The sequence below is a fragment of the Salmo trutta genome, chromosome 15 (genome assembly GCF_901001165.1).
Source record: "Salmo trutta chromosome 15, fSalTru1.1, whole genome shotgun sequence".
NCBI lineage: Eukaryota > Metazoa > Chordata > Actinopteri > Salmoniformes > Salmonidae > Salmo > Salmo trutta.
This window is the reverse complement of record NC_042971.1, coordinates 40884689-40910365: the sequence shown is the minus strand read 5'-3', so window position 1 is coordinate 40910365 and position 25677 is coordinate 40884689. Positions and strand designations below refer to the sequence as shown.

Here is a 25677-nt window from a genome sequence, read left to right as displayed (position 1 = left end):
GTGAAACATGAAATGTAAGTGTGAAATTTCATCTGTGAACATACAAACACCATGTTGCGATTACAGACGAACGTTTTAGGCTTGAACAAATCTTGTGTTGCAATTCTGATGTACAATAATAACTTTCAGAGTTTTGGCAGTTTCATCTCACCAACAAAAAAAATGTATACCAAACGGCCTGTGAGGAGTGCTACACGAACAAGCATAACACAGTATAAAAAACATGGAAGTCAGGGAAACTGGAAAGAGGTATCCTGCACGTTTTCAAGTTAAAAGTCTCCATTCTCTATTACTCAGATGAGTTTACTTCACATGTAGGTAACTAATGTAATGGATTTGTTTGCCAGCGCAAGTCTAGATTGCACTAGCTGTATTATGCCTACAACAGTGAAGTTTCAGTCCACTAGGTGCATCTCTACAGAATGGGCATATCTCTGGGTGACATGGATATCCCCATGCATGCACCTTATCAAAATATGACTAATTCAATATTTCACCATCGCATTCTCTGTGCTCTGTCTGCAATCATAACCAGTAGTATCAACCAGGAATAATGAAACATAGAATAATAATAGATGTTTGGTGAATCTATGAATTATGTATGACCACTGGAGACTTTGCCACGGAAAATATATTTTTATAGAATATTTTGACATTTATTTATCACTCAAAATCTTGCCAAAGCATATTATGTAGGAGGGGTTAAAAATAATTGTAAATAATTTGACATTATTTATATTAATCGGGTCATGAACATATGGACTTTGAAATTAACAAGGGAGACGTTAAATGTAGGCTAAATCTGGCATAAGCTTATTCTCACACTTTACAATAACTCTGTTGCAGTGGTCTTAGGTAGTCTCCATATAGGTTATTCCCTCCATAGCGACACTGCTGCCCAGTTGAAGAGCTTGTGATCTCCATGCAGCACTACAGCACCATGCACATTCGGAAAAGAACCACTCAGCCTCAGAAGATTCCCTTCTGGAGGCATGCAGCCATAGAGTCATTATACTCTAATGTAGGCCTATTTGCCTACTAGCCAAATAAAACGCAGAGCATGCATGATACGTGCAACTCGTCATTCCAACATATTTGAACGTTTAATTCATATTTTATTAAGTTCAGTCAGTCAGTATGTCATCCATTCTATAATTTGTCTGAGTTACAATAGGAACTAAATCAAAGAGAATAGAACAGTCTTATCCACTTGTTTATTGAAATCCATGTGTGTATTCAAAATGGTCTAAATTCTCCAAAGTTATTTAGCCTATCACTTTAATAATTCAATGTTTAATTTAGGCTTAATCCAAATACAAAAATAGGCCTTCAACTTATAGGCATTGCAATTTAGGCTATCATTTTGGGTACTGGTGTCTTGCGGAATAATTTTAGAACTCTATTTGTGTTTTATAACTTTTTATTATAGGCCTCCCCTTAAAAAGAGACCCTAGCTCACAGGCTTCTAAATATAGCCTCTAAATACATTTGAAACAAAATAGTTGAAGAAGCACATGCAGTGGCTGATAGGGAAAACAGATCTGTCAATAAGAATAGGCTATAGATAGCCTTGAACATGTGGGACCTCTTGGCTATTTTGCTCAGGACCAGTTATAGCCAAGACTTAATCAATATTTTGCTATGTCTCATTTATTGATATGGATATAGCCTCTGCATGATGGGGTTGTGCAATGCAAATGGCTATAACAAGCCTGCATACAGAGTGGAATTCACTAATACAACAGTCAAAATGCCTAATATAAGGCCAAATCCTGGAAAAAGTGTGATTCATTAGGTTACATGATCACCACAGTAGCCCCACACGGCTATAAAAATGAATTATGCAATTATATGGCCATTAAATAACACACAGCAGCATGGCATATTTAGATAGTGGAATAGGCCGAGCCTAAATCATATTTACTTTCTATTTTGCAGCTCAGGCGGTTATTCTGGACAAAGCTCTTCTGTATCTTGATAGTATCATTCTCACTTAAGTAATTTGCTGAAGGCCCAAGCCTATACTACGCCATCTAGTTGTATTACGTTGCTATTGAATGCCGTTCTAAAACAAGCTCTTGACATTTATTTTGGAAATGAAACCGGAAGCTGCAAAGCAACTGTAACGTCTGGGCTAGAGTTGCTTGATTGACTAGCTACATTCAGTTCGTCCTTTACAGATGCCACATTCCTGACAAAAGTTTGTACGTATAAAAAAGATCTGTAACCGAGTTAAGGGAGACATAAAGTAAGAATTGAACGTGTAAATGTCCATTCATAGTCGTAACATTGGGTTTGTACGTTTACAGATCAAATTTAACAGTTTGTTTCATGTTTCACGCATGGCTTTTCTTACGATCCTAACGATACATATATTCAACCTTTTGGCAGCTATCTGGCTCCATAACTGTGCACCCGCCATCTTTCCTTTCTAATTCGCAAGAGGCTGAAACTAGAGATCTGCATATAATGACGAGATGCTCATGTCTCCGCCCTAACAATGGGAGTCTTTGTCCCAAAGGCGGGAAGGCAGGCGACAAGTTTAGGTCTGCATATTATTCCCCATAGAAACGCATTGGTCTTATTTATATTGGACAGATTTTGGCAAGAGAGCCCTCTTGCTTTGCCTCTTCCTCTGCTGAAACTATATCACTGTAGAAATCACCCGAGCGAGCGAAACAGCACCCCTCTATATGTAGCCATTATGTCTCAGTATTGGTAGACCATGTATCTGATGCTGTCTGGCCAGAAATTGTATGACATGCCATATTCTTTTGGTCCAGACAGCATCAGATACATGGTCTACCCATACTGAGACAGAGGAGTGCTGTTTCACTCGCTCGGATGCTTTAACTGAGATTGTCTTTCTGTCGGCGCATGTCTTGGTCAAAATTTAAATATTTAATTTTGACGGGCAAGGAGGTACGGTAGGGCGGGTCAGGCCCCTTTAACGCCGGCCTTGTATGTTGCACTATAGTCTATATTTCTTAAGAATATTAATAATTAAAGACCCAGTCCAGTAAAAAACTAGATTTTTCTGTGTTTTGTACACTGCGTGCACAACTATTAGGCAAGTGAGTATTCTGATCTTATCATTGTTTCTATTCACATTTTCGAACTCCAAACCATATAAACTTGAATGCTTATTGGATTTAATCTTTTTCAGGTGATATGTATTTGTGTAATGAGGGAGGGTGTGGCGAAAGTGAATAACACCTTATATCAAGGTGTGCATAATTATTAGGCAGCCTCATTACCTCAGGTAAAATGGGCCAAAAAGAAATTTAACTGACACTGAAAAAACAAAAATGGAAAATGCCTTTCAGACGGATGCGACACTCTTTAAATAGCTAAACTATTGAGGTGTGACCATCGGACATTCAAACGTTTTGTTGCGAATAGTCAACTGGGGCGCAAAAAACTAATGGGGAAGAAAAGGCGCAAATTAACTGCAAAAGACTTGAGAAGAATTAAACGTCAAACTACCAGGAACCCATTATCCTCCAGTGCCACCGTATTCCAGAACTGCAACCTACCTGGAGGGTTCAGAAGTACAAGGTGTCAAGTGCTCAGAGACATGGCCAAGGTCAAGAAGACTGAAACAAGACCACCACTGAATAAGATTCACAAGTTGAAGCGTCAAGATTGGGCAACAAAATACCTGAAGACAGATTTTTCAAAGGTTTTATGGACAGATGAAATGAAAGTGACTCTTGATGGACCAAATGGATCGGCCCGTGGCTGGATCAGTAATGGACACAGGGCACCACTTTGAGTCAGGTGCCAGCAAGGTGAAGGAGGGGTACTGGTATGGGCTGCTATCATTGAGGATGAGGTAGTTGGACCTTTTCGGGTTGAAGATGGTCTGAAACTCAACTCCCAAACCTACCGCCAGTTTCTGGAAGATTCTTTCGTCAAACAGTGGTACAGGAAGAAGTCCTCAGCATTCTAGAAGGCCATGATCTTTATCCAGGACAATGCTCCATCACATGCATCCAAGTACTCCACTGCTTGGCTAGCCAGCAAGGGCCTCAAAGATGCCTGAATAATGACCCGGCCCCCTTCCTCACCTGACTTAAATCCTATTGAGAACTTGTGGGCCCTTCTCAAACATGAGATTTACAGTGATGGAAGACAATACACCTTTTTGAACAGCAGTTGGGAGGCTGTGGTTGCTGCTTCAGTGAAAATTGATCGTGAACAGATCAAGAAACTGACAGACTCCATGGATGGAAGGCTCATGGAAGTTATTGAAAATAAGGGTGGCTATATTGGTCACTGAATATTTTTGAAAGGCCAAAAATGTTATATAATTGTCATTTTGTGTTACTTATCTGTTACACTTACTCAAAAAATTTAGAATTAACAAGTGAGTTGGGAGAATTTTTTTTTGTAATTTAGTAGACTAATAATTCTGCACACTAATAGTTGCCTAATTATTGTGCACACTTATATATTTCCCTGAGAAAGACAAAACTCACTTTTCCTTTGTTAAACATTCAGGTTTGAGGTTCAATAACATTTTGGATTGACTGAGAGCATTGTGTTTGTTCAACAATAAAATGAATCCCGAGGAATACAATTTGCCTAATAATTGTGCATGCAATGTATATATTGTAACAACCCTGGGTTTATAAGCGTGAATATCGACTCTGCCGCTCGAGCATGCTTTTGGGGCACAGTCGATAGTGCACTGATGCCTGTTTCATTACATTGGTGTCAGAAGTGATCGGACCTTGCATCCACGAACGTGTGTGTGCTTGGCCAGTGAGCGCGTTCCTATAAGACGTTGAGTCGCAAGCTAGCGCGAGGATGCGCTCTTTGAAAGGAGGGAGTTGTGTAACAATCCTGGGTTTATAAGCGAGGATATCGACTCTGCCGCTTGAGCATGCTTTTGGGGCACAGTTGATAGCGCGCTGGACTTCGGGCAAGAAGGTTGAGACCTGCTCCCTGCCTGTTTCATTACAATATATATTTCCACACTATGAGGTTGGAATAATACTGTGAAATTATGAAAATTATGATAATGCCCTTTTAGTGTAAGAGTTGTTTGAAAAGTTTCTAAACCCCTCTGCCAATAACAGCTAGTTTTCAGTTTTGCCCTTCCCACTCAGGCCACTCCCAGACAATCCTAGCAAAATTCTTGCTTGAGAAATTGCTCTTCTCTAATATGCTTTTTTGTTGTTGATTTCGGACCATTTTAAGGTACTTAATTGTTACCCAGAAATTATTTGATATTGACATAAAAAATGGCTGCATTTGACCTTTAACAGTCTGCATTGAAGAAAATAATGTATATTGATGGCATGATATGCAATCTCTGAATCCTCTCACATCCTTTCTTTTGTTAGTGGTACTCAATCAATAAAGGGAATTTGTGATCAACACTGCCACATAATTGCAAAGAAAAGAGCCAGAGATGATAACAAGTGAATCAATCACAACACAAGGGAAAGATGAAACTGTTTCTGATGAACAAAGCAGTAGCTGATGACCCAGAGGGTTCCTTGAAACAAGATACTTCCTGCTCTTTTTCATCTCAGTAGAAAACAAAGAAAAATAACATTTCAGTAGAACACAACTACAGTCTAAAGTATATTTTCATATTCCTCCTGATTGAGAATGAACGGAGAACAATGTCACAGCTCCAGCTGTGAATGCTCTGAAACAGATAATACGCCTTAGAAAATAAGCTGTTCACCTACTGTACATTCTGTTGCAAGAGAGCATTTTATGAAATAAGCACACTAACTAACCCTACCATCAGAGCACTGGTCTTACCTGTTCATCTCCTCCAAACAGTCTGTGGCAAAGAAGAAACTCTTGATTTTGGGATGGCAGGCTTTGAAGGCACTGTAACGGAAGCAGAAAAAAGATCCATTTAGTCTGTGTAATGTTGAAGTTCATCTGACGCTTAAACATCTCAATTTTGCATAATTCCATTCCATTAGCCTTAGATCCAGACCACGTGGTACAATGCGAGCTTCAGAGCATTTGGTAATGGCCAAATAAGTGTACTGTATATGCGATGTGCTTATCACCGCTGTAGTCTCTGTAATAGTGGACATGAGGCCTAGCTGGCTGGCACATGCCACACCTAGCCAGTTGACCCCCCGCTGATCCCTATGTGACCCAATCAGCTTCTCAGGTGGAAACAGACACCTATTACTTCTACTACTTTGTGCCATGGCTATTTAAAGCTCTTCTTATGAAATAAAATAGTCATGCCACGCAACAGCATCATCTGTTTATGTACTGTCCCTTTGAAGCCAAACAGAAGCACTCGTGCTGGAAATAATGTATGATGTGCTTGTCTCTGTGTTTCATTTAGGCTTTGTGTTTTCTTTTAAATCCCCAGGTTCACTAAAAGTTTGAGAGACAAAATAAAACATGAATCCCAAAAACACTCACTGTTTCCTTCTGCATTCAATCGCTCGATCTATTCGGAACTCAGGTAGGCTGATGAAACCTTCAGCCTTCTCGTCCTAGGAAAGGAGAGGTAAGGGAAATAAGAAGCAATACATTGCCATATGCCTGTAGAGATGACACACCTCATTAAGTATACCAGACATACTGGAATTGTCACGTCCTGACCAGTAGAGGGGGTAGTGGGGTCAGGACGTGACAGTTTTTGTGTATGTGAATGTTTGATTGTTGATTTGGGACTTCCATTTGAAGGCAGGTGTGTTGAGTTGCCTTTGATTGGAAGTCCTATATAGGTGTGTGTGTTTTTCTTTGGGGTTGTGGGTGGTTGTTTTTTGCACTGCTTTTATAGCCTGCAGAACTGTCACTGGTGTCACCCTTTTGTGTTGTTCCTGTGGATGCTCTACTCCTTTTGTTGGGTAATAAAAAATGAGTATTCACATACCTGCTGCGCCTTGGTTCATTTCAGAAGACAGACGTTACAGAACCACCCACCAAACCAGGACCAAGCAGCAGAAGAGGAGGAAGCCACAGGAGAGAAAAAAGGAGGAATGGACATGGGAGGACGTCCTGGATGGCAAGGGAGCCTACACCTGGGAAGAGATCCTGGCCGGAAGGGATCGCCTCCCATGGGAACAGGTGGAGGCACTCAGGAGAGTGGAGGCAGCTGGACAGAGGAACCAACGGGAATGTTTTGCTGGAACACGGTTGGGTAGGAAACCCGAGAGGCAGCCCCAAGATTTTTTTTGGGGGGGGCACACGGGTAGCTTGGCCAGGCCAGGGAAGAGCCGTAAGCCAGCTACCCGTGATTACAAGGAAGTGCGTATGAGGTGGAGGGCGCCATGTTACGCTGTGGTACGCACCATCTCGCCTATACGGACGCACAGCCCAGTTCGCCCAGTACCAGCGCCCCGCAGGTGCCAGGGCAAGGGGAGCATCGAGCCGGAAGGGGTGATGCCAACCCTGCACTCAAGACCGCCAGTGCGCCCTTTCGGTCCGGTGTTTCCCGCTAGACGCACTAGCATGGAGGTGCGTGTCTCCAGGCTGGCAAGTCCAATACCAGCCCCACGCATCAGGAGTCTAGTGCGTCAGCCCAGCCTCGCCAGTCAACAGTCACCAGAGCTGCCCGCCAGTCAACAGTCACCAGAGCTGCCCGCCAGTCAACAGTCACCAGAGCTGCCCGCCAGTCAACAGTCAGAGCTGCCCGCCAGTCAACCATCACCAGAGCTGCCCGCCAGTCAACAGTCGTCAGAGCTGTCCGCCAGTCAACAGTCGTCAGAGCTGTCCGCCAGTCAACAGTCGTCAGAGCTGCCCGCCAGTCAACAGTCGTCAGAGCTGCCCGCCAGTCAACAGTCGCCAGAGAGGTCAGACTGCGCTGAACTGCCGGAGTGGCCAGACTGCGCTGAACTGCCGGAGTGGCCAGACTGCGCTGAACTGCCGGAGTGGCCAGACTGCGCTGAACTGCCGGAGTGGCCAGACTGCCCTGTACTGCCGGAGTGGCCAGACTGCCCTGTACTGCCGGAGTGGCCAGACTGCCCTGTACTGCCGGAGTGGCCAGACTGCCCTGTTCTGCCAGAGTGGCCAGACTGCCCTGTTCTGCCAGAGGTGCCCGCCTGCCCTGATCTGCCAGGGTGCCTGGCCTGTCAGGATCTGCCAGAGTGGCCCTCCTGCCCTCCGGTCCAGCCCGAGTGGCCCTCCTGCCCTCCGGTCCAGCCCGAGTGGCCCTCCTGCCCTCCGGCCCAGCCCGAGTGGCCCGCATGCCTTCCGGCCCAGCCCGAGTGGCCCGCATGCCTTCCGGCCCAGCCCGAGTGGCCCGCATGCCTTCCGGCCCAGCCCGAGTGGCCCGCATGCCTTCCGGCCCAGCCAGAGTGGCCCGCATGTCTTCCGACCCAGCCAGAGTGGTCCGTCTGCCAGGGTCAGCCCGAGTGGCCCGTCTGCCCGGCGCAGCTATTGGCGCCAACAAAGTGGGCGACGCCGAAGGTGGAGCGAGGTCCACGTCCTGCACCTGAGCCACCTCCAGGATAGGTGGGTTGGGGAGGGAGGGTGTAGCACACTGCCGTCGGTGACGGCAGCCACCCTCCCTTCCCTCCCTTATTGTTTAGGTGTTAAATTTTGTTGGGGATTTTCTTGTTTTCCTTTTTTAGGTGCATCCCGGCGTCTGCACCTTGAGGGGGGGGTACTGTCACGTCCTGACCAGTAGAGGGGGTAGTGGGGTCAGGACGTGACAGTTTTTGTGTATGTGAATGTTTGATTGTTGATTTGGGACTTCCAATTGAAGGCAGGTGTGTTGAGTTGCCTTTGATTGGAAGTCCTATATAGGTGTGTGTGTTTTTCTTTGGGGTTGTGGGTGGTTGTTTTTTGCACTGCTTTTATAGCCTGCAGAACTGTCACTGGTGTCACCCTTTTGTGTTGTTCCTGTGGATGCTCTACTCCTTTTGTTGGGTAATAAAAAATGAGTATTCACATACCTGCTGCGCCTTGGTTCATTTCAGAAGACAGCCGTTACAGGAATATGCTGTACACTACATGTCACTTCAACATACAGTGCCTTCAGAAAGTTATCAAAACCCTTGACATTTCCCACATTTTGTTGTGTTACATCCTGAATTTATTATGGATTAAATTGAGGTTTTGTGTCACTGGTGTACACACAATACCCCATAATGTCAAAGTGGGATTATGTTTTTAGAAATGTTAACAAATAAATTAAAAACTGAAATGTTGAGTCAAGTATTCAACCCTTTTGTTATGGCCAGCCTAAATAAGTTCAGGAGTAAAAATGTGCTTAATAAGTCACATAATAAGTTGCATGGACTCACTCTGTGTGCAATAATAGTGTTTAACATGATTTTTTCATCTCTGTACTCCACACATACAATTATCTGTAAGGTCGATCAGTCAAGCTGTCACGGGATACTAGGAGTGGTGGTAGAGTCAAACGCAGAGAGCAGAGGTGAAGTATAACAACCTTTATTCTTCCCGGCACAAAACGGTCAACGCCAAAACCAACGGGCGCGTAAAACAAATTATCAACCCAGTACAACGGGCAAAACAGTCCGGAGAGAGAATACAAGGCGTAAGCCAGCACATCCAAAAATACACACAACAGTAAACGTAATCCCGCACAAACCTGGGCGGGCTAAACAGGCTTAAATAAACACAAATCAAGAACACAATAGGGAACAGGTGCAACCAATAAGACTAAACAAACAGAAAAGGAAAAAGGGATCAGCGGTGGCTAGTAGGCCGGCAACGACGACCGCCGAGCGCCGCTCGAGCAGGCAGGGGAGCCACCTTCGGTGGGATTCGTGACACAAGCAATGCATTTCAAACTCAGATTCAATTACAATGACCGGGGAGGTTTTCCAATGCCTCGCAAAGCAGGGCACCTATTGCTAAAAATACAAAAAAGCAGACATTGAATATCCCTTTCAGCATGATGAAGTTATTCATTGGACTTTGGATGGTGTATCAATACCACCAGTCACTACAAAGATACCGACATCCTTCCTAACTCACGACTTCACCATGAGGCCAATAGTGACTTTAAAACAGTTACAGAGTTTAATGGCTATGATAGGAGAAAACTAAGGATGGCTCAACATTGTAGTTACTCCATAGTACTAACCTAAATTACATAGTGAAAAGAAGGAAGCCTGTACAGAATACAAATATTCCAAAACATGCTTTCTGTTTGCAATAAGGCACTAAAGTAAAAGTGTAGACAATGTGGCAAAGAAATTAACTTTATGCCGTGAATACAAAGTGTTATGCTGGTGGAAATTCCAACACAACACATCACTGAGTACCACTCTTCATATTTTCAAGCATGGTGGTGGCTGCATCATGTTATGGGTATGCTTGTCATCGGCAAGGACTAGGGAGTTTTTATGATAAAAAGAAGCGGAATAGAGCTAAGCACAGGCAAAATCCTAGAGGAAAACCTGGTTCACTCTGCTTTCCAACAGACACTGGGAGATAAATTCACCTTTCAGCAGAGCAATAACCTATAGATAATAGGCATAATCTACTGCACACCCAAAGCTGATTTGAGAAGGTGCTGGAGGCAAAAGGCAAAACTGGAGAAACAGGAAAACAATCTCTGCACACTTCTAGTCATATGCAAATGTATTTTAATATAGCTGAGCTTTCGGTCAGTTGACCTTCATCAGAGCATATCTCCACAAACAATAGTGGGACAAATAAGGCCACACAGCGAGCCAGAGCCAGCGAGCAGGACAATAACCTTGAGCACAAGGCCAAATATACACTGGAGTTGCTTACCAAGACGACATTGAATGTTCCTGAGTGGCATAGTTACAGTTTTGACTTAAATCGTCTTGAAAATCTTTGGCAAGACTTGAAAATGGCTGTCTAGCAATGATCAACAACCAACTTGACAGAGCTTGAAGAATTAAAAAAATTATAATGTGCAAATATTGTACAATCCAGGTGTGCAAAGCTCTTAGAGACTTACCCAGAAATACTCACAGCTGTAATCGCTGCCAAAGGTGATTTTAACATGTATTGACTCAAGGGTTGTTGACTACTTGTGTAAATTAGATATTTATGTATTTCATTTTCAATCAATTTGCTAACATTTCTAAAATCATGTTTTCACTTTGTCATTTTGGGGTATTGTGTGTAAATTGGTAAGGAAACATCAATTTTGAATTCAGGCTGTAACACATCAAAATGTGGAATAAGGCAAGGGGTATGAATATTTTCTGAAGGCACTGTAAATGGTTCAGTATCTGGAATATGGCCTGTAGTGTTGCTATATCTGACAAATCTGCAGATTGTGTTGGTAAACAGCAAGCCTGTTGTGGATAAGAGAAAATAAAGTAATGTTTGACGGATGTATTGTACTGTCAGAGAGCAGCTTACATTCTGGTTGGTGTACCAGTAGAGCGAGGAGTCCTTGAGGATGAACCAGTACTTCTTCCACTTCTGGGTGAAGTAGCCCTTGGCATCCTTCTTCTTCCACAGCCAGCCCTCACAGTCTCCATGGCCCAGGTCCTTACAGGAGATACGCCTACGGCTAGCGCTAGTCAGAGAACCTGGGTGGAGAGCAGGATATCACAGGAAATTCTTATAGACACATGGACACACTAAACACTCCCTGGATGATACTGTATCCTTAATACTAACATCATTCCAACCCCATCACAAATCCTAATATAAAAGAAAACTATTGACAAAGGTTCACCAAAAGAAACCTCACAGTGAATGGGTTTATCCCTCATGTCTTACCTTTGGTTCTTTTTTTGGTCTTAGTCCTTAAAGACGCATAGTGAAATGACTGCAAGGAGAGGGAAGAAGAGAGGGTTTGATTAGAAGAGGTGTCTAAAGTACAGTACAGTACTCATATTAGGGGAGTAACAGTAGTATTAACTGTTTCATATCATTTGCTTTACCTTCCTCATGGATGAGCCTCCTTGTCTCTCGATGCCAAAACTAGCATACCTGGGGAAAGGGAAGATCAGGTGAGTAAGCATGCAACAAAATGGAGGCTAACCCTCTTTATCTGGGGATAAGCTGATCCTGTACTGCTATCAATGTAATGATACTATTCATAAATAAAGGGTAGAATTATGACTTGATATCTATGTGAGTAAAATACTAAAGCATTTATTCCATTGACATGAATGCATGAGTTACATACATGAAACATTGATTTGTCTGAGTGTATCTCATGCTAGAATTCGTCCCAAAGAACTTAGTCCCCATTTCAGCATCATTATCCTCCCCAGGGCTGGCCTGAATTCCCATCTGGACATGGCTCTACTGACAGATGGTACCATACATGGTACTGGAACATGGACACTGACTGAAGAAATGGACATCACATATCATTCTCAATCTAAGTTTCACTACTTACTTTTGTGATATACTAGATGTAGATTTTCTACTGGATGTCAGTGTATTAGGTAAAGCAAGTATGTGTAGCATGCAGTGGACTGTATGTGAAACACATAGCAGCTTTCCATCATATTGACACCTTGGTTTTAACAGAATTACTCTAACACTCACCTATCCAGAAACTCTGTGTAAAACGGAGTGCTGGTGCATCCATTCTACCAATGAGAATGATCTAAAGCTTGATACACTTGGAAAAATCATGTATTGCCTCCAGTAAGTGAAAGAAGCAACCTAAACCACAGAGCAGGTGGCAGGAAATCAGGTTCAGACAGTTTCTGTGTCTCAGTAGAGCTCAGCACGACGCAACATAAACCACTCAGGGGATGTGCTACTCATGCTGGCTATCTATGATGACCTTATTAGCACTCATCACTGTAACAATGGCTGAGAGGAATTCTCTACTGCCAGACCCCCATTTTAAACCTACATGGTTGGAGCACCCACTGAACACTGACTATGGGTAAGGTGTTGAATTGGGTAGGATTGTAGCATAAATTGAAACAAAGCACAGTGTTTTTTAAAATAGAATCAGGAAATAAGATTTAGGTCAATGAAAGGTAAAGGAAATATGTTCTGCTTGGCACCCCTCATGATTTGTTAAAATCTCCTTCTCTTGAGGCCTATTGGCCAATTCAATTAAAGAGATGCTCCATAGCTTTTGTATAATTTCAGCCAGTAGTTTTGCAAGTTGTGCTCATGAGCCGTAACTGGTCCCCAAAAATTTTCCACAATTATGTAGTACATCATCCGTTTCTTATGATATGTTTCATCCCGCAATTTTAAGCAATTCGAATGATATGTTACAAATTCCAATTCGTACAATATGTTAGGAATTTGTAAGTGCGTGAGATCCCACACTGCATCTTTAAGTTAATACATTGTAACAACACACTGAAGGTAAAAAGTCCTCTCTACTAGAATAATGAATATGATGGTATGGAAGGATGACGGAAATTTACTTCACTCACAAGAAGCAGAAGTAGGTAACTAATACAAAGCATTCACAAGATAAATTATCTATCAATTACATTTTGATAGTTTATGAAAAGCTCTCAATTTACTTCAGAGGAAATTATACCAATCAATTTCAAATTACCACAACTTGCCTCCATAGCTTAAGCAAAAAAAAATCTGAATCAGCAAATAAATCCATGTTCCTCACAAAACGATGGCAATATTCTCTGGCCATTGAGTTGGCCTGTCCCGTTGATCCCCATGGAGAAGAAATGCTCACTCACCTGTCAGTGTCAGCTCTCAGTGTGTCTCCAGCTCTCTGTGGAAAGGTAAAGAGCAGATTAGCGCATCACAGAAAGAGAGAGAGAGAGAGATCACAGCACACTGTTATCTCAGAGCGTGGCTTTTGTTTCCTGTTGTGACCAGGAAGGCAGATCAGTAGATCAGGGGAAGGTAGAGTCCCTGGGCCCAGGCAGAAACCATGGGGGTGTCTGGGGTTGTGGAAATAGAGGTGGTATGGGTGGCACTCTTCTGACTCACTTTTTATTTAATATTGATTGTGACCTCAAAAAAGCCTAAACAACAGAAAAATGGCACTGCTCTGTGACACAAATAGGTTGAATCTGTATTGTCAGACCATTATGCCCCTATGTCTGAGTGTTAAGCTATAATATCCTTCTTGAACTGGTTCAGATTGATACAAAATAAATAGTAGCTGTGCTGACTCACGTGGTACATTGGCACAGTGTTGCTCTCAGGCAGTGAGAAGGGCAGGCCTTCTGGCGGTCCTGAGTCCAGTCTGACAGGCGGGGCCAGCAGGGATGGGCTGATGGGATAGCTGGGGCTGCTGGGGTTGTGGCTCTTCTTGCGGGTACGCCGCCCAGTGTCCCGCTTGCATTCCCTGGACACGTCCGGCTCCTCCTGGATTACTAGGATCTTATCGTCATTCAGGTAACGCAGCAGGGAGTTGTCTGAGTCTAGCACAGGTCAGGGAGGGAGGGAAAGAGGGGAGCAAAGTTGTGTCATTTGGAAGCCTAGAGAGGTAATTATTTGTTCATTAGGAGGCCCAGAGTGCCTATCACATTAAATGCTTGATGGCAAAACAAACTCTTACCAAGTGTTTAGTGAAACAACATTTGGAATGGAAAAGAAAGTCAAAGTGAGAGCAGTCCTGAGGTAATGTTTCCCATTCTCACAGACCAGCATGTTTCCACAGAAACCAACCTCTGTTACGTGACCTCCTATCAGTGAGGGCAAGCCCCAACACTGTGTGGTTTCAGAGCAGAGGGAGGCAGATATGTTTTTGCACTCGCTATTTATAACACAAGTCATGGGAGTGAGATGCTATCACTACAGCCCGCTCAACATAACTGCTGTACATAGTCTCACGAAGCTAAACAACACTGAAATCAGCCACGTGCAAAACAAAGATTAGGTTTTCAACTTAATTAATGCCTGACATGAAGATGTTGTCTATATTTAGCTGATTGAATCTCCTTTTTTAAAATAAAATTGGTTGAGCTTCTTGCGATAGCTTCATCTCTATACAGTGCAGTTTGAAAAGAGTTCTAAATGCGCAATCATGTTTCTGTCAAGATTCAGTGGTAATGTCAAAAGAAACCAGTGTATGTGTAGCAGTTCCAGTGAAATGAATGAAAGAAGCAGACGATTAGTTATGTGTTGTTGAAAGTGGGGACGGTGATTGGTCCTCATTAGGCGTCTGTACTTTGCAGACGCAGTGAAGCCAAAGCTATTTCCTTCTCTAAGTCAAAGCATTTAAGGGGGGGACTGGGGAGACTACCTGAACTGAAGGACCCACCTCTGCTACCTCTCTTGTACATATTTGGCTCCTTTGTCTCTGCCATCCAGTTGTAATCCGTTGGCATGGAAACTGGCCTGAGGTCACCTGGAAAGAAGTCCAAGTAGCATGTCAGCTAAGGTGTGAGTGGAGAGAGAGCTAGGAGTTGAGGGAAGACGGGGGGGGGCTGTCTCACTGAGAGGGATAGGAGAGGGTGGTAGAGAGAGATGGTGAGAGAGGAGTGGCTGTGCGTGGGTGGATGTCTGCATGACAGAGGTTAAAGTGCAGGCAGGGCAGTAAGGGGTATAAGAGAAGTAGGTTATAGCATGGGAATCCAGTTGAAAATAAGTCATCTTTAGAGTGAAGGGAAAACGGTAGGCTTGTTGCACGTGTGTGAATGTGTGAGCATGAGAGACCGTGATGGAGCCATGTCATGGCACATGGTGCCTCCACAGACTGGGATGAGCGGAGCGTACCCTGCCTGGAGCCATTATGAGCTTGGAAGCAATCCACCCTCACTTCCCTGGCAGGCTGTTAAACATGAAAAACACTCCGTCTGGCAGAGCCAAAGGGATTTATCCCTGCACCACTACACACGGTACAATACACAACAAACTGAGCCTCAACAGAGCCTCAACAGATCCTCAACAGCCAGGAGAGGGCTGAAACAATGCATCGCCATCTCTCTGTCAGATGGACGGATAGAATACTGTACATTATCAACGGCTTTCAAATACCTCCTTTCCTTGTCTCAGTGTTGGCAGACAGTGTGTCACTCACTAAAGATTCCGGAGTCATCCTGTGCAGTAATGTGAATGAGCTCATTATGTGAAGTGCAGACAGAGGTGGCATGTAGAATATTCATCCTGCTGCTGGCCATCCTACAGCTGCAGTGCTGCTGATGATGAAGGGGCAATGACAGGGGAAGGGGATGTCTGACTGTGGGGGTGGGGCTGGACTGTAAAAGGGAGAGGTTTATGTGAAACATAAATACGCTGGGGTGCATAATAATAATCTCTTCTATGCATAGCAATTGCCATGGGGCTTTACTGTACATTCTCCACGTGCCATTCACAGCTGGGTACACTGTATGATAATGCGCTTAAATGAAGGCAGGAGAGGGAAGCTACCCACCTCGCCTGGCATTCCACCCTTCAATGCTCCTCTAACATTAAACTACTGCCCAGATTGAAAAGGCTGGTTGGTTGGTAGTGCTACATATCTGGGCTGGGTAACTCACCATGGGTGGGTGTCCTGTCCCTCCGCCTGACCCCCGTGGAGCGGCCCCTGGTCTCGTACTCCTGCCCCAGGGCCAGACAGTCTTCCTCCACTAATGTGAAGTACTTGCCCCCATCATGGTCCAGGTAGAAGCTTGGAGACTCCGAGCCTTTCATACCCATCTTCTCCAGACTGTACTTGTTGATGTCATCGCAGGACATGATACCTATCTCTTCTCTGTGATTGACAGGTATGGTTATGGAGAAGATCAGTCAGGTGCTAAAGGACTAAACAATGAAGTGAACATTAGCTGTACAGTTGAAGTTGGAAGTTTACATACACCTCAGCCAAATACATTTAAACTCAGTTTTTCACAATTCCTGACATTTAATCCTAGTAAAAATTCACTGTCTTAGGTCAGTTAGGATCACCACTTTATTTTAAGAATGTGAAATGTCAGAATAATGGTAGAGAGAATGATTTATTTCAGCTTGTATTTCTTTCATCACATTCCCAGTGGGTCAGAAGTTTACATACTCTCAATTAGTATTTGGTAGCATTGCCTTTAAATTGTTTAACTTGGGTCAAACGATTCGTGTAGCCTTCCACAAGCTTCCCACAATAAGTTGGGTGAATTTTGGCCCATTCCTCCTGACAGAGCTGGTGTAACTGAGTCAGGTTTGTAGGCCTCCTTGCTCGCACACGCTTTTTCAGATCTGCCCACACATTTTCTATGGGATTGAGGTCAGGGCTTTGTGATGGCCACTCCAATAACTTGACTTTGTTGTCCTTAAGCCATTTTGCCACAACTTTGGAAGTATGCTTGGAGTCATTGTCCATTTGGAAGACCCATTTGCGACCAAGCTTTAACTTCCTGACTGATGTCTTGAGATGTTGCTTCAATATATCCACATAATTTTTCTACCTCATGATGCCATCTATTTTGTGAAGTGCGCCAGTCCCTCCTGCAGCAAAGCACCCCCACACATGATGCTGCCACCCCCGTGCTTCACGATTGGGATGGTGTTCTTCGGCTTGCAAGCCTCCCCCTTTTTCCTCCAAACATAACCATGGTCATTATGGCCAAACAGTTATATATATTTTTTCGTCAGACCAGAGGACATATGCAGTGTTCCATATGCAGTGTTCCTCACTGAGTTCCCTGAATTCCTATCGGATCTTGTAGTCATAGCAGATAATATTCAAATTTTTGGTGACTTTAACATTCACATGGAAAAGTCCACAGACCCACTCCAAAAGGCTTTCGGAGCCATCATCGACTCAGTGGGTTTTGTCCAACATGTCTCTGGACCTACTCACTGCCACAGTCATACTCTGGACCTAGTTTTGTCCCATGGAATAAATGTTGTGGATCTTAATGTTTTTCCTCATAATCCTGGATTATCGGACCACCATTTTATTGCGTTTACAATTGCAACAAATAATCTGCTCAGACCCCAACCAAGGAGCATTAAAAGTCGTGCTATAAATTCTCAGACAACCCAAAGATTCCTTGATGCCCTTCCAGACTCCCTCTGCCTACCCAAGGACGTCAGAGGACAAAAATCAGTTAACCACCTAACCGAGGAACTCAATTTAACCTTGCGCAATACCCTAGATGCAGTTGCACCCCTAAAAATTAAAAACATCTGTCATAAGAAACTAGCTCCCTGGTATACAGAAAATACACGAGTTCTGAAGCAAGCTTCCAGAAAATTTGAACGGAAATGGCGCCACACCAAACTGGAAGTCTTCCGACTAGCTTGGAAAGACAGTACCGTGCAGTATCGAAGAGCCCTCACTGCTGCTCGATCATCCTATTTTTCCAACTTAATTGAGGAAAATAAGAACAATCCGAAATTTCTTTTTGATACTGTCGCAAAGCTAACTAAAAAGCAGCATTCGCAAATGGAGGATGGCTTTCACTTCAGCAGTAATACATTTATGAACTTCTTTGAGGAAAAGATCATGATCATTAGAAAGCTAATTACGGACTCCTCTTTAAATCTGGGTATTCCTCCAAAGCTCCATTGTCCTGAGTCTGCACAACTCTGCCAGGACCTTGGCTCAAGGGAGATACTAAAGTGTTTAAGTACTATATCTCTTGACACAATGATGAAAATAATCATGGCCTCCAAACCCTCAAGCTGCATACTGGACCCTATTCCAACTAAACTACTGAAAGAGCTGCTTCCTGTGCTTGGCCCTCCTATGTTGAACATAATAAACGGCTCTCTATCCACCGGATGTGTACCAAGCTCACTAAAAGTGGTAGTAATAAAGCCTCTCTTGAAAAAGCCGAATCTTGACCCAGAAATTATAAAAAACTATCGGCCTATATCGAATCTTCCATTCCTCTCAAAAAATTTTGAAAAAGCTGTTGCACAGCAACTCACTGCCTTCCTGAAGACAAACAATGTATACGAAACGCTTCAGTCTGGTTTTAGACCCCATCATAGCACTGAGACTGCACTTGTGAAGGTGGTAAATGACCTTTTAATGACGTCAGACCGAGGCTCTGCATCTGTCCTCGTGCTCCTAGATCTTAGTGCCGCTTTTGATACCTTCGATCACCACATTCTTTTGGAGAGATTGGAAACCCAAATTGGTCTACATGGACAAGTTCTGGCCTGGTTTAGATCTTATCTGTCGGAAAGATAACAGTTTGTCTCTGTGAATGGTTTGTCCTCTGACAAATCAATTGTAAATTTCGGTGTTCCTCAAGGTTCCGTTTTAGGACCACTATTGTTTTCACTATATATTTTACCTCTTGGGGATGTCATTCGAAAACATAATGTTAAATTTCACTGCTATGCGGACGACACACAGCTGTACATTTCAATGAAACATGGTGAAGCTCCAAAATTGCCCTCGCTAGATGCCTGTGTTTCAGACATAAGGAAGTGGATGGCTGCAAACTTTCTACTTTTAAACTCGGACAAAACAGAGATGCTTGTTCTAGGTCCCAAGAAACAAAGAGATCTTCTGTTCAATCTGAAAATTAATCTGGATGGTTGTACAGTCGTCTCAAATAAAACTGTGAAGGACCTCGGTGTTACTCTGGACCCTGATCTCTCTTTTGAAGAACATATCAAGACTGTTTCAAGGACAGCTTTTTTCCATCTACGTAACATTGCAAAAATCAGAAACTTTCTGTCCAAAAATGACGCAGAAAAATTAATCCATGCTTTTGTTACTTCTAGGCTGGACTACTGCAATGCTCTACTTTCCGGCTACCCGGATAAAGCACTAAACAAACTTCAGTTAGTGCTAAATACGGCTGCTAGAATCCTGACTAGAACCAAAAAATTTGATCATATTACTCCAGTGCTAGCCTCCCTACACTGGCTTCCTGTTAAGGCAAGGGCTGATTTCAAGGTTTTACTGCTAACCTACAAAGCATTACATGGGCTTGCTCCTACCTATCTTTCCGATTTGGTCCTGCCGTACATACCTACACGTACGCTACGGTCACAAGACGCAGGCCTCCTAATTGTCCCTAGAATTTCTAAGCAAACGGCTGGAGGTAGGGCTTTCTCCTATAGAGCTCCATTTTTATGGAATGGTCTGCCTACCCATGTGAGAGACGCAGACTCAGTCTCAACCTTTAAGTATTTACTGAAGACTTATCTCTTCAGTAGGTCCTATGATTAAGTGTAGTCTGGCCCAGGGGTGTGAAGGTGAACGGAAAGGCTGGAGCAACGAACCGCCCTTGCTGTCTCTGCCTTGCCGGTTCCCCTCTTTCCACTGGGATTCTCTGCCTCTAACCCTATTACAGGGGCTGAGTCACTGAATTACTGGTGTTCTTCCATGCCGTCCATGGGAGGGGTGCGTCACTTGAGTGGGTTGAGTCACTGACGTGGTCTTCCTGTCTGGGTTGGCGCCCCCCCTTGGGTTGTGCCATGGCGGAGATTTTGTGGGCTATACTCGGCCTTGTCTTCGGACGGTAAGTTGGTGGTTGTAGACATCCCTCTAGTGGTGTGGGGGCTGTGCTTTGGCAAAGTGGGTGGGGTTATATCCTGCCTGTTTGGCCCTGTCTGGGGGTATCATCGGATGGGGCCACAGTGTCTTCTGATCCCTCCTGTCTCAGCCTCCAGTATTTATGCTGCAGTAGTTTATGTGCCGGGGGGCTAGGGTCAGTCTGTTTCATCTGGAGTATTCTCTTGTCTTATCCGGTGTCCTGTGTGAATTTAAATATGCTCTCTCTAATTCTCTCTTTCTCTCTTTCTTTCTTTCTCTCGGAGGACCTGAGCCCTAGGACCATGCCTCGGGACTTCCTGGCATGATGACTCCTTGCTGTCCCCAGTCCACCTGGCCATGCTGCTGCTCCAGTTTCAACTGTTCTGCCTGCGGCCACGGAACCCTGACCTGTTCACCGGATGTGCTTGTTGCACCCTCGACAACTACAATGATTATTATTATTTGACCATGCTGGTCATTTATGAACATTTTAACATCTTGACCATGTTCTGTTATAATATCCACCCGGCACAGCCAGAAGAGGACTGGCCACCCCTCATAGCCTGGTTCCTCTCTAGGTTTCTTCCTAGGTTTTTGGCCTTTCTAGGGAGTTTTTCCTAGGGAGTTTTTCCTAGCCACCGTGCCTCTTTCACATGCATTGCTTGCTGTTTGGGGTTTTAGGCTGGGTTTCTGTACAGCACTTTGAGATTTCAGCTGATATACGAAGGGCTATATAAATAAATTTGATTTGATTTGATTTGACATTTCTACAAAAAGTACGATCTTTGTCCCCATGTGCAGTTGCAAACCGTAGTCTGTCTTTTTTATGGCGGTTTTGGAGCAGTGGCTTCTTCCTTGCTGAGCGGCCTTTCAGGGTATGTCAATATAGGACTCGTTTTACTGTGGATATAGATACTTTTGTACCTGTTTCCTCCAGCATCTTCACAAGGTCCTTTGCTGTTGTTCTGGAATTGATTTGCACTTTTCGCACCAAAGTACATTCATCTCTAAGAGACAGAACGCGTCTCCTTCCTGAGCGGTATGACGGCTGCATGGTCCCATGGTGTTTATACTTGTGTACCATTGTTTGTACAGATGAACGGGGTACCTTCAGGCATTTGGAAATTGCTCCCAAGAATGAACCAGACTTGTGGAGGTCTACAATTTTTTTTCTGAGGTCTTGGCTGGTTTCTTTTGATTTTCCCATGATGTCAAGCAAAGAGGCACTGAGTTTGAAGGTAGGCCTTGAAACGCATCCACAGGTACACCTCCAAGTGATTCAAATGACAATTACCTATCAGAAGCTTCTAAAGCCATGACATCATTTTTTGGAATTTTCCAAGCTGTTTAAAGGCACAGTCAACTTAGTGTATGGAAACTTCTGACCCACTGACATTGTGATACAGTGAATTATAAGTGAAATAATCTGCCTGTAAACAATTGTTGGAAAAGTTACTTGTGTCATGCACAAAGTAGATGTCCTAACCGACTTGCCAAAACTATAGTTTGTTAACAAGAAATTTGTGGAGTGGTTGAAAAACGAGTTTTAATGACTCCAACCTAAGTGTATGTAAACTTCTGACTTCAACTGTATTGTATGGGATTTTCTAGGCTCACCTGTGTCCATAAAGGCCAGAGACTGGGGACAAGATGAAGACATCATGGCCACTGTCCAGCGTAGAGGACATCCCCATGGTCCCCATGCTGTTGGGCGGGGTGTTGGAGTCACTGTTGGGACTGGTGGGGATGGGCTGTAGGGACAAGGGTGGAGTCATGTAGACAGCAGGACTGTAGTAGTATGAGACAATTTCCTAAATGTAATAATTTTTCATTCATGGCATAGTATGTCAAGATTCATGAGTAAAATCCTATAGAATAGCGTACTCCATGTTTGAGCTAATAGAGGATTGTGGTGCAATGTCACACAGTTCACTTAACACAGTGGCACACAATAAACACTATGCTTGTGAAAAGGATAGGATGCTTTGTTGAATGAAGTTATTGAGACAGGGAGAGGATGTGAAGTGGCTTGTATTAGCAACAGCGATCTCGTCCATAGCAACCAAGAAATTCTTGAGAGAGGTCTGTTGGAAACTATGGAGGGGATAGCAATAAGACCCTTGGCAACAAGGGATTCTGTGATAACGACTATACATCATTAATGTCAAGATGTGTCAAGTGTGGTGAGCATGAGCCATCTCTCCCCAGGAGATGCACTATGAAGTGTAACCTACTGTGATGACTAAACCCTTTGACCAACAACATCTGATTGGTAAAGGTCCTGTGACCATCACCTTCTGATGTGAACAACTACATTTTCATATATTTTTCCTCTTTCGAGCCTACTTCTAAGATGAATCAAATCAAATTTTATTTGTCACATGCGCTGAATACAACAGGTGTAGAACTTACTGTGAAATTCTTAGTTACAAGCCCTTAACCAACAATGCAGTTCAAGAAATATAATATTTACTAAAGTAAAATAAAAATACAACTGCTGAACAATTTGATGAATTTTTCAGCAGTCTTATGGCTTCGGGGTAGAAGCTGTTAAGGAGCCTTTGGGTCCTAGACTTGACGCTCCGGTACCCCTTGCCGTGCGGTAGCAGAGAGAACAGTCTATAACCTGTGTGACTGAGTCTTTGACAATTTTTTTGGACCTTCCTCTAACAACTCCTAGTTTATAGGTCCTGGATGGCAGGAAGCTTGGCCCCATGATAGTTCGTTGGTGATGTGGACACCAAAGAACTTGGAACCTCTCGACCCACTCCACTACAGCCCCGTTGATGTTAATAGGGTGAAAGTAAGGCGGTATGGTCCGGTACAGCATCCCGGCAAAATAAGTAGTTGGGGTACGCTGTACCGGTAAAACATCAACTTATTGCAATAATTTAAACAAAATGTCAAGAAAACTGGAGGCTGTTACACCACTTTTTATCATTAGCGCATATTAGAGCCATGAAACATGAGCGAATGAACTTGAAAGCGGGTGGTATAGCCTATTCTCCAAAATGCAATGTGGTTCGACGAGAACACAGACATTTTCCCAAAGCAGAGATGAGTGGCCGACACCGAGACGTGCGCGGACAGCAGTGGACTGATACATTCTGGCCTAATGACAATCACCAAATGTCATTACACGTTTTGTTTTTTTGTGTAACAGATGTCTCTTTCCATTCACCACTGTTTGGAGGCTGGAAATACACGACATGGCCAAAAAGATGTGGACACCTGCTCATAAAACATCTCAATCCAAAATCATGGGCATTAACATGGAGTTGGCCCTCCCTTTGCTACTTTAACAGCCTCCATTCTTCTGGGAAGGCTTCCCACTAGTTGTTGGAACATTGCTGCAGGGACTTGCTTCCATTCAGCCACAAGAGCATTAGCGAGGTCAGGGCACTGATGTTGAGCGATTAGGCCTGGCTCGCAGTCGGCGTTCCAATTCATCCCTAAGGTGTTCGATGGGGTTGAGGTCTGGGCTCTGTGCAGACCAGTCAAGTTATTCCACACCGATCTCAACAAACCATTTCTGTATGGACCTCGCTTTGTCATGCTGAAACAGAAAAGTGCCATCCTCAAACTATTGCCACAAAGTTGGAAGCACAGAATAGTCTAGAATGTCATTGTATGCTGTAGCATTAAGATTTCCCTTCACTGGAACTAAGGGGCCTAGCCCAAACCATGAAACACAGCCCCAGACCATTATTCCTCCTCAACCAAACTTACAGTTGGCACTATGCATTCGGGCAGGTAGCGTTCTACTGGCATCCGCCAAACCCAGGTTCGTCCATTGAACTGCCAGACGGTGATGCTTGATTCATCACTCCAGAGAACGCGTTTCCACTGCTCCAGAGTCCAATGGCGGCGAGCTTTACACCACTCCAGCCGACACTTGGCATTGCGCATAGTGATATTAGGCTTGAGTGTGGCTGCTTTCAGAGGCCGTTTGAAACTTGGTAGTGAGCAGTGGTGTAAATTACTGAAGTAAAAATACTTTAAAATACTACTTAAGTAGTTTTTTGAGCTATCTCTTTACTATTTATAACAACTTTTACTAGATGTTGGAACATTGCTGTGGGGACTTGCTTTCATTCAGCCACGAGCATTAGTGAGGTCGGGCACTGATGTTGGGTGATTAGGCCTGGCGAGCTTTACACCAAATTCCTTACCCTACATTCCTAAAGAAAAGAATGTACTTTTTACTCCATACATTTTCCCTGACACCAAAAAGTACTTGTTATATTTCAAATGCTTAGCATGACAGGAAAATGGTCCAATTCACACACTTATCAAGAGAACATCCCTTGTCATTACTTCTGCCTCTGATCTGGTGGACTCACTAAACAATACAAGAAAATTGTGCTGTCTGCTTTGCTTAATATAAAGAATGTAAAGAACTTGTAAAGAACTTTTACTTTTGATACTTTAGTATATTTTAGCAATTACATTTACTTTTGATACTTAAGTATATTTAAAACCAATTACTTTTGGACTTTTAATGAAGTAGTATTTTGCTGGGTGACTTTCACTGCTACTTGGGTCATTTTCTATTATGGTATCTTTACTTTTATGACAATTGGATACTTTTTCCACCACTGGTAGTGAGTGTTACAACCGAGGACAGATTATTTTTACGTGCTACGCACTTCAGCACTCGGCGGTCCTGTTCTGTGAGCTTGTGTAGCCTACCACTTCGCAGCTGAGCCGTTGTTGCTCCTAGAAATTTCCACTTCACAATAACAGCACTGTTGACCGGGGCAGCTCTAGCAGGGCAAAAATTTGATGAACTGACTTGTTGGAAAGGTGGCATCCTATGACGGTGCCAGGTTGAAAGTCAATGAGCTCTTCAGTAAAGGCCATTTTAATGACAATGTTTGTCTATGGAAATTGCATGGCTGTGTGCTCGATTTTATATACCTGTCAGCAACGGGTGTGGCTGCAATATTCAATCCACTAATTTCAAGGAGTGTCCACATACCTTTGGCCATGTAGTGTATGTTGCGAGTGAATTAACATGCACGGGTAGCCTAGTAAAGGAGCCCTTTGAAGTGATTGTTTGACAATCAGATGAAAACTTATGCCACAATAAAAGATAATAGATTTTAAAAGTTAAATGACAAATCTTTACGACTAAGTCCATAAAATGGAGGCTTCAGAACATCTAGAGCGCACTCCTTCTGTAAGGTTTAATAATAAAAACCACCCTAAAACAAAACAATCAATAAATGGGTACAAAACCCGACGCACACCAGACATACCGTGCACAAACACTTACAATAAACAATACCGGACAAGGACATGGGGGGAACAGAGGGTTAAATACACAACATGTAATTGATGGAATTGAAACCAGGTGTGTGGGAAGACAAGACAAAACAAATGGAAAATGAAAGGTGGAT

General features: G+C 43.5%; 1 protein-coding gene across 2 annotated transcripts in view; it reads right to left on the bottom strand.

Annotated features, from left to right (window-relative positions):
- The window catches only part of LOC115149062 (connector enhancer of kinase suppressor of ras 2-like), an 89561-nt gene that overhangs the window by 14334 nt on the left and 49550 nt on the right, over window positions 1-25677 (bottom strand). The window contains exons 11-20 of one of the 2 annotated variants that reach the window (XM_029691549.1): window positions 21893-22026; window positions 16338-16552; window positions 15119-15205; window positions 14029-14276; window positions 13584-13618; window positions 11841-11889; window positions 11677-11725; window positions 11311-11483; window positions 6412-6485; window positions 5782-5853 (exon numbers count right to left, since the gene is read on the bottom strand). In XM_029691549.1, the coding sequence (XP_029547409.1) occupies window positions 5782-5853; window positions 6412-6485; window positions 11311-11483; window positions 11677-11725; window positions 11841-11889; window positions 13584-13618; window positions 14029-14276; window positions 15119-15205; window positions 16338-16552; window positions 21893-22026 (1136 nt within the window). The remainder of the gene's footprint in view (window positions 1-5781; window positions 5854-6411; window positions 6486-11310; window positions 11484-11676; window positions 11726-11840; window positions 11890-13583; window positions 13619-14028; window positions 14277-15118; window positions 15206-16337; window positions 16553-21892; window positions 22027-25677) is intronic. The other variant, XM_029691551.1, reaches the window with a different exon arrangement.